The 16757-nt window shown below is 51.2% G+C and overlaps 1 protein-coding gene across 1 annotated transcript; it reads right to left on the minus strand.

Moving 5' to 3' along the window:
• Nucleotides 1-1323: 1323 nt before the first annotated feature.
• On the minus strand, nt 1324-16640 carry LOC115386956 (disintegrin and metalloproteinase domain-containing protein 11-like). The gene is made up of 26 exons (XM_030089425.1): nt 16521-16640; nt 15683-15876; nt 13413-13489; nt 13031-13097; nt 10117-10199; nt 9954-10017; nt 9807-9867; nt 9548-9729; nt 9384-9455; nt 9092-9258; nt 8921-9005; nt 8632-8722; nt 7981-8032; nt 7477-7576; nt 5136-5207; nt 4891-4983; nt 4678-4758; nt 4554-4604; nt 4420-4483; nt 4239-4344; nt 4028-4147; nt 3779-3947; nt 3335-3446; nt 2602-2692; nt 1560-1577; nt 1324-1439 (listed from the first exon to the last, which is right to left on the minus strand). The coding sequence occupies exons 1-26, from the start codon at nt 16579-16581 to the stop codon at nt 1424-1426; spliced, it is 2349 nt and encodes a 782-aa protein (XP_029945285.1). The 5' UTR covers nt 16582-16640; the 3' UTR covers nt 1324-1423.
• Nucleotides 16641-16757: the final 117 nt, after the last annotated feature.

Below are 16757 nucleotides of genomic sequence, written 5' to 3' on the forward strand. Positions count from 1 at the left end.
GCTGAGCGATGCGCGGGGGAGGGGGTTTGCAGATGCAGGCGGTGTCAAGAGACGCGTAGCTATACGTTCGCTGGAACAGATAAAACTCATCATTTCTAACGTAGCTTTAAATAAATCTTCATACATTGCATTTAAACATTCAGTATATTTTGCACGTATTTACAAACGGGTGTGCATACAGTTGGCTAGTGCTCGTTTTCCGGAGATACGGGACTTAAAAACCGCCGGGCTTCTTGGTCAGCGTGCCGCCTCTGTGGTGCCGTCGGCGTCTTGTAGAGAGAGAGAGAGAGAGAGAGAGAGACGATCCTCTGGAGGTAAAAACCCGCCTATCGGCCTGTGATAGGAGGGGAGTTAAGGTGTACACGCACACGACTGCCCCTAACACGGATGTAAACAGACGTACACTCTTGGAAAAAACCTCTCGCTCCCGCACATTCACGCTGGAACACACACACAAACACACACACCCGGTAGACCTGCCAGAGCGCTCCAGACCCCGGGCCTGACAGTGGTGGCTCACGCGCACACACACATCAGTGGAATGTATGTTGGTCGGTCTGTCCTTAAAAACACTAAGTTTCGGTCGTTTGCTGCTTCTCCGTAGTTCAGTGAGTTTTAAAATGATCCCAAAACCGTTAACGCCGAGTTTTTCCCTCCTTGTTTTTTTGTTTTTTAAACCTGAAAACTTGTGAGATAAGGAGGAGGGAGGCGGGGCGTCGTCTTTCTTCAGCCGCTCTTTGGAAAACATGCAAACAATCTCATGTGGGGTTTGTTTTTGTCGTAGTCTTCTTTGTGCTGGCTGTGGAGGATCCGAGGCTCGGGGCAGGAACCCTAACCTCGGGTCAGGAATCCAAGCTTTAGGTCAGGAACCCCAACCCCAGGTCCGGAACCCAAGCCTTGGGTCAGGAATCCAAGTCTAGGGTCAGGAACCCAAGCTTTGGGTCAGGAACCCCATCAGCCCCGGCCCCCGTCCTCCGGCCCGGTTCGGACTGGGATGGTCGGTCCGTGTGCTCGTCGGTTGAGTCCGTGTGCAGGTGGAGATCGGAGAGGCCGGTCTCCCCGTCGATTGGTCCGTGGTTGATATGTTCTTCCGTCAGACGACCCGGGATGTGAGGGGAGGCAGAAAGACGCGGACCCACTGAAAGAACGTTCCGACTGCAGGGAGACGGCGGCGGGAGAACCTCCGGCCGCCGTCCTCCTGCTGGGCAGCGATTCGTCCGGTGTGGCGAGCGGAGGAGCAGGAACGGAGTGTGGCGGGGCTGACAATCGGAAGAGGCTCGGAGAGATTGTGGGACTGGAGTGGAAGACTGTTTTCTTCTTTTCTTTCTTAATGTTCCCCTCTTCTTCGATGTGGAAACGACACAGTGCGAGGAGGAAGACGCAGGTGGACGGAGCACAGAGACAAGACAGACACACAGAGAGCCTATCCTCCACCAGATCTGGAAGAGACGGCAGAGAGAGAGAGAGAGAGAGCATCAGCCGGAGGGAGAGAGGAGTGTGTGAGCTCTGAACAGCTGAGGCGACGCTTCGGGACATTGAGGGACAGAACGGACTAATACCTTCCTCTTCGAATGTTCCTGCATCCCAGGAGCGGTGGAAAGAGGAAGGAGAGAGTGTGTCAGAAAGAGGAGAAACACACACACACACACACACACATTATAAAGACAGTTTCCAGCTGAAGCATTGATCTGATGGATGAAGCATGAGAATGCAGCACTACAGTTAGAACTACTGTAAAAACTATGAGTGAAGCTTAAAACAGGTGTTTCATTACTGCAGCATCCGATCGTGATTTCCACTTTCAAAGTAAAAGCCTCGGACTAACACAAGTTATTGCTCTGAGAAATCCAGCATCGGCCAAAACGAGCTGCTCAGGCTTGTGATTTTAGAGGAATTCGTGTTACTTCACAGAAATACACCTGAGTGGTTTTGTGCGGTTCCCTGTTGTGAGGTTAAAGCCACATGCAGCAGACGTTACAGCGGACAGCCTGCTGAGCAGAAACATGGCCTCCTGGAGAGCAGGGTGACCGTGACAGGGACAGCTCATGCACGCATCATGCACTGATCTGCAGCCCTAAAAGGAGAGAGCGCCTGAAAGCCTCCAGCAGCAGCAGCAGCAGCAGCAGCAGCAGTCCTTTCAGGTTCAGACCGCCAGGAGGAGCAACAGCCAGGCATGCACAGTGCAGAGGAAGCACCGGAGCGGGGGTGTCGGGGGCTGGGGGGGGCTGGGGGGGTGCAGGCGTAAGAAGAGCGCCACACTGTGGCTGCACGGGGAACCTCCAGATGTGGCACCAGTGGATCAAATAAGAGGGAGGGGAGCAGTTTATCTCAGGTGCGCCCTGGCTGCAGCTACAGGAAGTGAGGGTGGAGGCAGGGACGGCGCAGAACGGAGCCCGGAGCTGACTGGATGTTCAGTGATTCTGATTGGATGTTTCAGAACAGACTCCAGAGCCAAAAGCCGTTTCAAGCGTCAGCGACATCTCGGACCGGACTCCCTCTTTTCTCTCCCTCGCAGCGGCGGTCTGTTTCGGGGGGGTGAGATGGGAGGGGCCCTTCAGGTCGGAAGCAGACAGGTACACAGAGGCATGCCAGATCTCTTACTTAAATCCCCATCCTGTTCCCCCTAGGACTATAGCTGCCAGGAGAATAGCACCTGCGATGGACCCTATTATGATATTGGTGCCACTGGGACCTGCGCAGAGGAAGGAGGGGGGGGAGGGGGAGGAGGAGGAGGAGGAGGAGGAGGAGGAGGAGGAGGAAGAGGGGCAGAAACAAAACAACACCACTAAAAAACACACGTCAGAGGACAGCATCAACACCGTACATCAACCACGTCAACTACAGAGAGAGAGAGAGAGGGAGGGAGAGAGAGACCTGCAGAGACAGGAGGACGGAGGAAACCAGCACGGAGGGTGGAGATGGGAGAACAGGCGGGACAGCGGGGGGGGGGCGACAACAACAGGAACATGGAACAAAACTCAAACCAACAGAGAGAATGTCTGACTGCTCTGTTCTCTTCCCCCTCCTGCTGTTCATAAGAGCAGCTGCTGTGTGTGACAGACTGCAAGGAAATAAGGAAGACTCTTGAAAATGGGAGGTCTCTGCAACACACACACACACACACACACACACACACACACACACACACACACACACACACACACACACACACACACACACACTCCTCCACTAATACCGATTTAAATGTGTGTTTTAGGGCAAAACGTCATATTCTGCTGGAGTGACACAAAGTGACGATGGTCAGAGAGAATGGAGGGGGAGCGGGAGGCAGACAGGAAGAGAGGCACGGGGACGGCCGGGAGCCGCTATGGACCTTTCTTCTCCGGCCCCGTGGGGACCGTGGGCTCCGGGATGGGGTCGAACACGCTGCAGTCCTTCCCCGTGTAGTCCCTGTCGCAGATGCACTTCACCTCGTTGCTGCACGTCTGGAAGGGAGAGGGAAGACTTTCCAAAATCTGCAGTGTTTTTTTTCCCTGGAGTAAAGTCTGGATGTACTTGTTTGTTGAGCGGCAGCGTTCGGTCGGCTGTGCTCACACCTCCACAGACTAGAAACACGAAGCTGCGCCAGAGTTTGTTTTTAAATGAGCCTGGCAGGTGCGATCACGGAGTTTATACCAACGAGCAGAGATCCTGCTGAAACATCTCTTTAAATCTCCGTGTCCTTCACAACAAACACGACGTCTGAATGCAAAGTTAAGCTTCATTTCTTTTCCTGTCTCATCAGCACGGGCTGGTACGGCTCCGGGCGTCACTTTACCCCGTGGTCGGAGCAGATGCGTCCGGAGTTGGACCCGGGACAGGAGCTGAGGTTGAAGGCGGCCACAGGGAGGCAGCGTCTCTCCAGACACATCATGTTGGGGCCGCAGGGGGTGCCGTCCTCCACGTAGCCCAGGTCCGAGCCGTCCTCCAGCAGAGCGTGGCCCCCCCTGTGCGGCGCAGCGACAGAACCGTGAGGACTCAAATCCACCTTCGCTGAACGTACCTGAGCCGGACGCCGGCCTCCCACCTGCAGTCCAGGTACTTGTTCTGGTGGTAGAGGGTGAAACTGGTCACTTCGCCCTGCAGGTCTCCAAACTTCGGCTTCGTCGTTGCGTTGGCACAAAACAGGAAGCCGCACAAAACATCTCTGCAGCGACGAGACGGGAGAAGACGGCGCACATCAAAACAGAGGCTTTAAAAGCTGAGAAGGTCAGAGGTCACTGGGTGGTGTAACTCACGGCTTGTTGCACTGCAGCCACCCCTGGCCTTCAGGACCGGGGCCGCAGTTCCCCTTCTCCGTCCCCTCGGCGTTCAGCTTCTCGTAGCAAAACCTGTCTGCTGAGTCTGGGGAGGAAAAGAATCCACTGAGAGTCCGGCAGGAGCGAAGGAGCGGCGGAGCCGGGCGGATCCCTGACTTACTGTAGCCCCAGAGTCCGCGGCACTGGCCGTCACGCGTCCGGCATCGCCCGCCGTAACACCGGCCCTGTCAAACAACGCAGGTCAGGAGGTCGCAGAAACCCGCCGACGGCTGCCAGAGACGAACCGGCGCCTACCTGACTGCTGTCACACGTGTAGCCATCCAGTTTGTGGACGTTGTGCGGACACTGTAGGGAAATAAAAACGCATTACACATCTTTAACGCAGTTCAATGTATTGAATTCAGTTTATTTTTTCTACCTGGCTGGAGTCTCCGGTGCAGGTTTCAGGAATGTCGCAGTCGTTCACCGCCTCTCGACAGACCACGCCCCTCAGCTCGTACTGCAGGGAGAATCAGACATGATCAAGTGTTGATGAAAACTGAGCGAGGACATTCATAACAGAACGATAATATTAGAATTCTCTCCTATTGGCTGAAGGATGTGAACTCCAGGACGCCCCAGGCCGACTCACCTTGCAGCTCCTGCAGCAGAGCCCGTTACTGCACATGGCATCATGGGTAAGGGTGCACTTCTTACAGCAGGCCCCTCCGCTCCGGGCACACTCCTGCACACACACACACACACACACACACACACACACACACACACACACACACACTGATGTATGGCCGTCTGGAGCTCGTACAGAGTCGGGAAGCGGCGCTGCGGAGGGCTGAAGAGCTGCTGTTCACACCTGAGATCAAACTGGATACTCACCACCAGGGAGCCACAGTCACACTCCTCCCCGGGCTCCACGAAGCCATTCCCACACTCTGGAGAGTCCAGCAGCTGAGACGCACACACAGACACACACACACACACACACACGCTGGTTGGTTCCATGTGTCCGGCCTTAAGTGTGCTATCCTGCTTTTAATAATGTTTGATTGATTAATTAATGAAACAATTGGCTTGATACAATCTGTGTATTTGCATGTGACTTTTCATTTCTCTATAAATCCGAATAAAGCCTAATTCCGCTCGAAAATGACCATGTAAACGCCAGAACACTACATCAGAATTAAAGGTATAATACACGATTTTGTTTTCCGGGTGGATCACCTAAATAACTGGTGGGTCTGTTTGTCAATCATTCTGACGAGCTGCTTCGTAAGGCGGTTCTACGTGCTTGCGCCCAATCAGCTTCTCCCTTTTGCGCATTCAGAGTGTTTATGTAGCCGGTGAGCTTCTGAGCTAGTACTGACCGATGGCCAGTCTGACATAATGAAACTGTAACTGTTTTGGAAAAAAAGCTTTATTTATGAGCGAGGCGGATCGCAGAAACTGTAAACAGAGCCGTGCACGCCGGAGAAGAGATCGCGCTCGTACACTTCCGCGTTTCCTGGGAGAAGCAGGAGAGCCGGGCGGATGGTCTGGCGCATGGCGTTGTTCAAAAAGTGAGTAACAGATGTGGGGCTTCGTCTTTTCGAGAAAATCGTGTATTAGACCTTTAAGTTTGATAGACCAGCAGGTTTATTCTCCTTTGGAAGCACAATTATATGTTAATTAGGCGCGACTTCATTCTGGTCGTTCTGCGCATGCTCCGTCGTGATGACGCAATATTCCAAGATGGCGGCCCGCCGTCCGTGTTTCTACTCGTATGGAGACGATTTACTTTAAGGTATAATGGACGATGTTTTAGCCAATGAATGGCGTGATGCGAGTGTCGATTACTGGTCCTCCGACATGTCAATCACGCTGGAGAAATGCTTGCGTCACGCCGTCAAGCGCGCTCGTAGGAGCAGCAGAGCAGGTAGGATGGTCTGGCGCGTGCGCGTTTTCAAAAAGCGAGTAACAGACGTTTGGCTTCGACTTTTTCGAGAAAATCGTCCATTATACCTTTAACGGCAGTTGTAGAATATTGGATATAACGAAACGAGCGGGTCGACGGGTGCTTTACAATGTGGACATTTTCTGGTTTTGGTATCTATTTTGAATGTTTCACATGTGTGGATATCTATATTTGCTCGTGTGCATGTGCGTGTGTGCATGTGCATATGTATGCACGTGTATGTGTGTGTATGTTATAGTTATTATTATTACTGCCTTTTCGTTTTTTGTTTTGTTGAACTGGCATCTGATGTGTGTTATGTGTGTGTTGTTTTGTGTGTATCTAAAACTGAAAAAGCTATAAATAAAATATGAAAAAAAAGCAAAAAAAAAAAACAAACAATGTGGACATTTTCAAAGCTGTGGCGTCAAAGTTAAAGCCAGGGTTGGCGATCTTGGAAAACTAGCATGTATTCGAATGTAGCGTCTCCCCAAGGCTCCGCCTAGTTTCGGGACGCACCCGCTTACATGCGCGGGGCGAACGCACTGGACGCGGAGTCCACGGAGTTTCTGATCGCCTCCAATGTTAACCTTTCTGACTGCTCGCACACAACGCGCATAGGAGCGCAGCGCGCCCGCTCCGCTTCCTTCTATTTTTCACACGAGCCGCGAGCGCCGAGAGCGCCTTGGCAACGCGCACACTGAACCAGCGCACGCCATTGAAATGTACGCGAAGGGGGCTGGTAGAACGGCGAAGGGATTTGATTGGTTCCTGAAGAGCGGTCCGCACCTTACGATTGGTCGGAGTTTTTACCGTCCTTTGGCCACTACAGTGGTCAGATTTTTTCTGCACCTTTTTCCGTCCACATAATGTATTGACTTCTCCCAGGGGGCAGGGAGCATTTCACTCAGTATGACTAAAAGTGCTTTTGGACAACATCGCCTACCCTAGCTTTAATCGAGAAAGAAAGAGGAGAATAACGCTGTTTACTTCTGGGAGACGTCAGTACGTCAGAACGCTTCGCAGACCTCGACGTGAGAGAGGATTTAATCCTGTTTTTCCCATGTACAAACCAAGCTCAAGAATATAATTACTTATGAATATAATTACTTAATTCAGAATAAACCAATTCCTAATTAAAATGTACGTAAAATGTAATGTAATGTAAAAAAACCACCATGTAACCACACTCAGTATAACTGTTGATGCTGAGTAGTTGAGCTGAACAGATTTGCTGTAAACATTCATTTCGGAGTGAAAACAAAGCGATGCCCACGTGGCCCTCACCTTATTGGGCTTGTTGAAGAGACAGCTCCCTCCCCCCTGGAGCAGGAACTGGATGTACTCGTCAACGCTGCAGCGAGAGAACTTTCTGGGCTGATAGAATCTGCCAGCACACAAACACACACCGAGATCAGGATAATATGCGACCGATTGGATCAAATGAAAACAACACAATGTTTTGGTGTCAGTGTGGGATGCCAGCTCTGCGGTGGGTGTCTGCGCCGTCAATCTGACAGAAATGCTACCATCTGCAGTACGAGGATTACTCAAACGTATCGGTGGAACCTGCATTGTTCCATCTGGGAGGACGGCCCAGCCGCGTAACTCTTATATTAACGTGTTTAATTCAGCGTTTGCCATTCCTCGCGTCGAGTGCAAGCTGAGACTCTCGCCGGCTCGGCTTAATTGAGGCGCTGAGCGCAGTCACGGCGTCTCTCTGTTACAGGTGTTTAATTGTTTAACTGAGTGAAATGAGCAGGAGCAAATGGCAGCTCAGGGGGGTTTTACCCGGTGTCTTCCATGATGCAGCCCACCCAGCCGTCCGGACACCTGCAGTCTCCTGCAACCAACAGACGCAAGCAGAGCGCCGATCAGAACGAGGAAGCAACAGGAAGTGAATGACGAGACAGGAGCTTTAATGAATAAGAGGCAAGAGAGCCTTTCTCTGGACCCGGCTGCCGGAGCGCTCGCCGATCTCCCATCCTGGCACTGAATAATGGGCCCGGCGGTTCCTCCACATTCATCACAGCCCGTTGTTCAGTGCCAGGGACGCTTCAGCCACCAGTCATGAGGGAGCGACTGCAGGTGACTAATCACCTAATAGAGAAGTCTAATTACAGGAGGAAACGGCTGGACGGGGACGCCGACTCCCGACACCTCCACCCCCGCGTCGGGCTTCAGCCGCCTCCATCCGTCTCTCACTCGTCTCAGACTTCCATGACGGGAACGGTTCAGACCAGGGATGAAAATACTGACCAATATTTACCAGTATCAATATTGGTATAAAAACGTGTTTCTATGATGATTTTGTAAACTTAAAGTTTACACTTTCACTTATTGAGGCTAATAAGTTAAAAATGCCTGATATCAGTGCTGATATATGGCGCCTTCCTGGTTCAGACGCTCGGCTGTATCCTGACGGCTTCCCGATGCTTTTACCTGCAGAGTTACGAACGTTGTTCCACTTCATTCCGATGTTCTGGCCCAGACTCTGGCACAAGGTGATCGCCATGGAGCCGACATTACCGTACTGAAAGACAGACACACACAGCATGATCAGTGAAATCATTGATTGATCTGTTAATAGAAACTAATCACAAGATTGCCAACTACGACTCCGATATCTGACAATTATTCGAACAGATATGAGCGATATTAAGCCTGCACAGTGTATTTCAAATTAATTTCATCAACATGAACAATACAGAAATAGACAAATTGTCCTCACCTCGTTGATTCCTCCTCCTCTAGTGAGCGAGCACACTCCTCCTGTGTACGCCGTCCCGCTGCGGCTGCTGTGAAATGTTCGACCTCTGAAGAAGAAGAAGAAGAAAAAAAAGTTGTTAACCGAACTGTCCCTAAAGCTCGGACAGTTATCGTAATGCGACTCCCGTCTCACGAGAAGAGATGCACGACGTCGCTCTGCTCTCTGATGTTGTCTTTCCGGTACTTCATGAAGTTCTGCAGCGTGACCAGCGGGTCCTCCACCACCGGCATCATGTTTTTAGACGACCACGTCTCCATGGCAACCAGCACAATCCTGGTGTTCAGCTGTTCCTGATAGATCTGGGGACCACAACGTGCCCGTCAGGACGCTGTGGCGTGCACGTTACACACATACACACACACACACACTGGCAGGTGGCGGCGTGTCCCAGTGGGAGGAGGATCTTCCTCTGAACAGATCTTACCGTGTCTGCCGTGTTGACCACAGCTTTGGCAAAGTTCTTGGTTTGGCTCATGGAGTTTCGCAGCTGTACAAACTGTGGAGAGGCAGAGACGCACAGATGGCGTCGTGAACACACAGGCGTGCACGTAGACACACACATATTCGTGCGGAGAAGCCGTCCCTCACCATGTTGTTGTCGTTGACCACCATCAGCTCGATGTATTTGGTCTCGGTCTGGACAGACGGCTTCCGGACGAATCGCTTGGTTCGCCGAAGCCCCTTCGACTCCTGCTGCTCCGCCGCTTGGTCCGGCCTGTCGTCCAGACCGTCGCCTCCTCTGCTGTCCCAGCCGTGGTCCTCTGGACAGTCTGGACACAGATCATGCCTTCTTGATTAGCATCCTAGACTGAATGAGGTTCTCCAACGCCGGAGTGCTGCGACGTACCTTGGCAGTGTGGAGACAGTCTGATATCAGGCATTCTGCGGATTAAGTGAACGCCGTCATCCTGAAGCAGAAAACACCCAGATTAAGCCATAAAAACAACCCCGAAACACCTCTGGGACCGGCAGCTGATATTGGGTGAACTTTCACCTGATTGGTCCCGTTGTGAAGGGGCTCGATCCCGTAGGAGAAGAAGCCGTCGGAGAACATGCCGCTGAGGACACGCAAGACAAAGACAGTGAGAGGCAGGACAGAGACGGGCGCGTGTCCACTGTGAGAGCAGAAGTCCAGTGGGTTAGACAGCGAGACTCACCACAGGCCGTGGCAGGTGGACACGGCTGCCCAGGTGTCTGGTAAACCTCTGAGCCTCCCCTGGTAGTAGCAGTGCTCTCCTCCCTGAGGACACAGACCAGAACGGTCAGGACCCGGTCCAGGGCCTCCTTCATCAGCAGAAACAGTTCAGTACTGATTCCAGGAACCCCATTCAACAGCATTCCCACACAAAGTATGGAATTTATCAAATTATACTTAGGAATGTGCGTAAAAACAATCGTAAATTCGACCATTCTTACGCACAAAGATTTATCGTGGGATTTATCAACACTGATGAATACCCACGTACGTATTTTTGATCAATACAAATTTTTTGTAGACTTTCAAATAGTCAAGATTTTATTCACGAGACAGAATTCAAGACCTTTTCTTTGCTTTTCCACTTCACTGGATACGTGCACAGTGAGGGAAAGCCTGTGCACGGACCACTTCTCCAGCGTCTTCGTGACCTACTTGCGTCCTGCGCTCTACTACACTCCAGTTTGCTCCAACAAGGAGCTGAAGGTGAAGCTGCTCAATAAATCAGCACGGATGTTACGCACACAGCCAGATCTGGGAATTGAACATGGAATCACTGCAGAGATAAGTGGAACAAAACAACACACAACAGAAAACCTGTTTCTTTACCTTTAACTGATCTGTTTTTTTTTTTTTTACTTCAACTGATTGATGCTAATATAAACTTGTTCACACCAATGATGGATGACGGATGTAGAAGTGAACAATATATCTGGAAAACAAATAATCCACATGTACTTTTTTGAAATGAGAACACAATACATGAAATGTAAGAATGTAAATCTAAAATGTATTAAATGAATAAGCTAAATGAAGAGTTAATATGTTCCCTGTCAAACTCCTGATGCGGTGCCTCGTCTACAGTATCTGTCTGCTGCACAGTAAAGACACGACAACACAGAAAACCTGCTTTAATTAGCTGAAACACAAACCACTTTAATTTAATCAACATCAAGCGACGACTTGAGGCTCTGGGTTATTTTTATTTATTTCATCCAATTGAACTGAAGAAGGAAGAGATTAAAACAGTGTGAAGAAACATCTGGTGGGAGTGTGAGCTTCCTGTCAGCTGGTGGAAGTGGGACATGCTGATCAGCCCCAGAGGCATCGAACAGAGAGTCCCTCCAGACACCAACAGGGTGCCGGGATGATGAGCTTCATGATGGGCGTAGTGAGATTACTTGTATGATAAACTATCTATAACTATAACACTGTGTGGGACTGACGGAGCGAGATCCCGGCGATGTTAATCCAGCTCGGTGTTCCAGGTCTCGGGTCCGTCTTGGCGTGAGGGCAGTTTGCCCACAGCTCCTCCCGCCTGCCACGTCCAGCAGCGGCACGGGACGCCGCCCTCCAGCCGAGCAGCAATCTGCTCAGACCACAGGTCTGCGCTCGTCCCTCCTCTCCCTGCCGCTACCGAACTGACCGTCTCTGGACGCAAACACGCCCGCCAAATTAAGAGCGGGCAATAGATAAATCCCTCGTTCCTCATCTGGCTTTTGTATGAAGTGGCATTTCACTCCGTGTTTCCCCTCCGCTCTCTCTCTCTTTCGATCTATCTCTATTCTCTTCCTCTTCCCTCCTTTCTTTCATTCTCATCGCTGCCAAGAACTTAATGACACTGCTGAGCTAACTGGTTGCTATGGAAACAGACGAGTGATTGGTCAGGAGGACTGGAGGAGAGTTGGGAACAACTGTGGGTGGGGAGGCTCACGTATGGCTGGATGGAGGGATGGATGGATGGATGGATGGCTGGATGGATGGATGGATGGCTGGATGGATGGATGGATGGCTGGATGGATGGATGGATGGATGGATGGATGGCTGGATGGATGGATGGATGGATGGATGGATGGATGGCTGGATGGATGGATGGATGGATGGATGGCTGGATGGATGGATGGATGGATGGATGGATGGATGGATGGATGGCCAGCAGGATGCAGTGACATTCCTCTGGTCTGTCAGGCTTTTCTATTCCATACAATTCCCCGCCGGCTTTGCAGCATTTCTCGGCCGTCTGAGAAAGGCCACACACACACACACACACACACACACACACACGAAGCTGCCAACAGGCAGATCCATGTGTGTCGCGGCTGGAGCGCCGCATGCATACACGCTCCAGAAATAGATAAAACGGCAGGCTGAGATCAAACTCTAGAAGCAGGAAAAAAAACCAGCAATCACAACTAAAAATAGCCTTCAAAGAAAACCCCCGAACAAAGGCCTTCAAAATATAATGAAGCAGAGGAGAGGGGTTGTTTCAGGTGAGGAGGGAGCTGGGTTGTGGTCTCAGCTTACCTTAAACAAAAAAAACATAAAGAGGTGCTTTTAAACCTGAAAGAGCTGCAAATAATCTCTACAGTAGAACATCACTTCCCCTTTCAAAGTAAAAGACTCTTCAGCATTGATTCAACAGATTTTGCCAACTAAATCCATCTTTGACAACAAATAAAATGTTGTATTTAGCGAGAGACTGAGTGCATGAGGGATTCACGCACCGTGCGATGGACATAGATTCCATCCATCCAACCCACACTCACAACAAACCACTTCAAAAGAAGAGGGGATGCATCGACCACCGTCAGGGCAGATCCACCAAAATCCACCCGGGCTATTCGCTCCCCGATCACACTCTGCGCAACCCGCTCAATCTGCTTACATAATGATCTGCAGACCAGTTGAGGATCAAATCTGACAAACAGCAAAACTTTAAATGAATTCACTGGCAGCCGCTCCAGTGTAAAAGATGACAAACTCTCAGTTTCTGCAGCCAAAGAACGGAGCACTGCACCAAAACTCACTCCAGCACACTCTGTACACACACACACACACACACACACACACACACACACACACACACACCAGCCTACCACGGACTGCAGGGGCGTGCCGTCCTGGTTAAAGTGCCGTTCCACGTAGTCTGAAGACAGGAGGTGGCTGCGAAGAGGCAGGAGACACGATGAGTCAGGAGAGAAGCCCAATCCGGGGGATTTTCCCCCATTAACGCAAAAAAATACGTAAATAAATAACAAGTGGTGTGAATAAAATCAGAGAACCTCATAAACATCCTGCAGTGTGTGCCAAATTGGTATTCCCCATCTTGTCATGGAACATAATAGAGTGCATTTGCTTAAGTGCAGGGAAATGCTAATGAGAACAGCTGCAGTAAATTAAGAGCGTGCACGAAAAATCCAACCCAAAAAAAAAAAAAGGAGACAGCTAATGTGATGATTTTGCGGGAGTGATACTCACTGGTTGAGCTCCAGGTCCAGAGTGAAGGTGCGTCCAAAGGCTTCTACCTGGAAGCAGCTCTGCGCCAGGTGGACAGGCTGAGAGAGAAACCACAAAACAAACAGTCACAGAGGACGATCGAACGCTTAATAAATTAATGTCTAACAAAACAAGCCTGCGTGTCATGAATAATTCAGGGGGATCGATGGCGTGCGCGCTCGGAGAGCACCTCAGCAGCCGAAACATTATGATTGATACAGCGTTCATTGATCAGAGCTGCCGGCCGCCCTGAGATACGAGCTGAGCCGGAGTTTTCTGCAAGGGATGGATGGAAGGAGGCTTCAGCAGAAGGCAGGGAGGAGGAGGAGGAGGAGGAGGAGGAGGGGAAAACTTTACTGCTATCATCTATATTCAGCCATGTTGTTCCAATGTCCCTGGTGGCCGGCTGCCAGAGCCGGGGAGGTGAGGAGACAGCAGGGCCAGGAGAGAGAAAAATCCACGGCAGACGAGCAGCGCGGCTCCTCAGCAGCCTCCACGGTGCCAGCGTGGCTCTGCTGTCCGTCTGGAGGAACCAGGCTGCCAGTGAATCACCGGGTTTTTACAATAAGAAGCATCGGCGTCCAGGAATGGTTCGCTCCGGCGAGCGCAGACGCCACATTTCTTACTACTGTCTCAGAGAGGCTGCGGGACTCGGGCCATGGCTGGAAGACGTTCGTCTCTTTGACTTCAAACAAACCGTGAGGCCATTTTCACCTGGAATTAGAGTTCTGAGCCACAGAGCGGCTGAAGTTACACATCAGGCCTCCGATCCTGGTTCACTTCTCCATTCGGGGTATTTTGATGCTGAGTTTGCATTTTCTTCCTGTGCAAACATGAGTTAGAGGAAAAAGTGAACGGGCCGTATATTTGTAGGTTATTCTGATCGACAAATGTCTTTTACGACATTGGAAATCAGATGCTGTAGCTTATCCTTATAGATTTATTTCTCCATTGCTCTTTATGCTACATTTGAACTTCTGTTGATCTCCAGCACACGACTGGAGCCTTTTCTTTGTACATTTACAGCCCTATTCCCACTTTGCACAGAAACCCATCAAAACAAGCCCCACCTGCACTGTGCATTTCGTAAAAAAAAAAAAAACTTGTATCTCAGCATGTGGAGAAAACACACACACACACACACACACACACACAGGAAGAACACGCAGATCCACAGAGAAAGACTCTGAAGCCTGTCTGGGGACTTAATGAGGCCAGAGTGTTTATCCACTGTTCCTGATCCGGGTTATTTAATCCTAAAAAACCATCAGGAACAATGTGACGCTGGATTGAACACAGTGAGTAAGCAAACTTCTTTCATCTATTTCCAACGCAGCGTGAAGCGACAGAAGAGAAAGAGAGAAGTTCGTCTAATCTCCTGCTGCTTCTAAATTTATCTGATGCCTCATTTTAAATATTTAAAAGAACAAAACAGAGAGGAAACTGAAGCAGGGCGCCTCTGAAACTGGCTCACTTCACGGGTTTATCAGTGAAAATCGGCCTGGTGGAGCCGCACGGCTGAACGGGGCTCTGGGCCCGATGCAGGTCCTGAACAGTGGATCCCATCAGACAGAGAGACCGGGACGAGGAGGGGGGGGGGGGGATCTGGGAGTTCTGGAGCCTCGTGGACGGTGCAGCACGCCTCACACAGGCCTGTTTTATCGCTGATGGGCGGCGACTTCAACACAGCACTGAATAATGGAGCAGCCGGTGGGCTCGGCGCGCAGCGGAGGACCGGACGTGACGGCTGAACGTTTCAGGAGGATCCCAGCTTTGTGACGATGGCCACACACACACACACACACACACACACACACACACACACACACAGACACACACACACAGACACACACAGCTGTCTGACGGTTCGGTGCACGGGGCAGGTGTGGAGGACTTGTTGCCAGATGTTGCCAGATGGTGTCGTCTCGGCCGACGCTGCAGCTCTCACAGAGATTCACAGCAAACTAACTGGGTCAAAACCACAAAGAGTGAAAAATGCAGCGAGGCACCACCCTGCACTGTCATCTCTGAGCGCTGCACTGCTTCCACACACACACACACACACACACACACACACTGCATCCTCAGAGCAGGGCTGTTTAGGAGAGGTCGCACCCAGACACGTCCACACTGAGGTGCAGGCTCAGCTTTAGGTTTCCTGAGTTGACCGACAGTCTATTTGCTGGTATGTGAATAAAAAAAACACCTCCCCAGCCTTGCTGTTGGGACCAGTGGGCACAGTGAGAACTCACCAAGGCGTCCCCGGCGCCGTTCTTCACCCTGGTATCCAGGTAGTCGTGAGCCATTTCCTCCTCCGACCTGGTTTGCTGCACCAGTCTCTTTGGATACGTGACCTCGGTGGCGACGTCTCCGCTGTCCCACTGTCCCGCCGGCGGGAGGAACCAGTCCCACATGCCCCCATCCTGCACCGGGGTCCTGTCCACACCTGCAGGGACGACCAGAGGGGGGGACAGCTCTCAGAACAGGCTCAGAGGAGTCAATTGAGGGCCGAACAGCACGAAATTAGACAATTTTAGGGGCAAACTTCTTTAACAATTCCCTATTTTTTTCAACAAGTCCCACAGTGAGCAGATCAGGTGGACATTTTACAACAGGCTGATGGTAATGTTTAATCACTTAACAGTCACGTCAATGCAAAGGCCATAATTAGATGTGCTTGTTTTTATTGAATACACTGTATTTTCTGTGGGGTTTGGCATAGAGGCATAAAAAATTCACCAATCAATAATCAGGATGTGAACAATTTGCCTTGTTATTGGCAGGTTATATAAAGATAATGTGTTTTTTGGGAGGGGGACACCACAGACCCGCCTGGCTGTGAGCGGGTACCGGCGGTGGGGCTGCGGTGTAAATGTGTTGATGCAGCAAATCCAGCGGCCGGAGCTCCCCGGCCGCTGCAGGCGGGCTGGCGCCGACTCCAGCAATACGATCAAACCCCTGCCTGCACCCGGCTCGGGAAAGTGCTTGTCAAAGGGAAAAAAAATGTGGATGCAGTGAAAAAGAGAAGGGATGTTCCCACACTTTCTCTCTCTCTCTCTCTCTCTGCCTCTCTCTCTCTCTCTGTCTTACCTGAGACCGCGAGCCTCTCGCCCACTGCAGCAAAGACCATGAAGCACCACACCGCCAGCATGATCCTCACATATTCCCCGGGATTACCGCATCGAGAGCCGCAAAACGAAGATGTCACGACGGAGGGGAGCGGAGCAGACCGGGACGAAGACGCGCCGATGGCGAGGATCCGACGCGAATCCGCTAAACCCGGGAGGATGCGCGTCCCCTCATCTCGCGGCGCTCACCGCCTCCCCG

This window comes from Salarias fasciatus, chromosome 4 (genome assembly GCF_902148845.1).
Source record: "Salarias fasciatus chromosome 4, fSalaFa1.1, whole genome shotgun sequence".
NCBI classification, from domain to species: domain Eukaryota; kingdom Metazoa; phylum Chordata; class Actinopteri; order Blenniiformes; family Blenniidae; genus Salarias; species Salarias fasciatus.

Coding starts and splice junctions, on each gene's coding strand:
- LOC115386956 (XM_030089425.1), bottom strand. CDS start 16,581: ATGCTGGCGGTGTGGTGCTTCATGGTCTTTGCTGCAGTGGGCGAGAGG. Junction 8,033..8,631: donor CAACGTTCGTAACTCTGCAG/GTAAAAGCATCG, acceptor TGTTGGTTGCAG/GAGACTGCAGGTGTCCGGAC. Junction 7,577..7,980: donor TGCATCATGGAAGACACCGG/GTAAAACCCCCC, acceptor GTGTGCTGGCAG/ATTCTATCAGCCCAGAAAGT.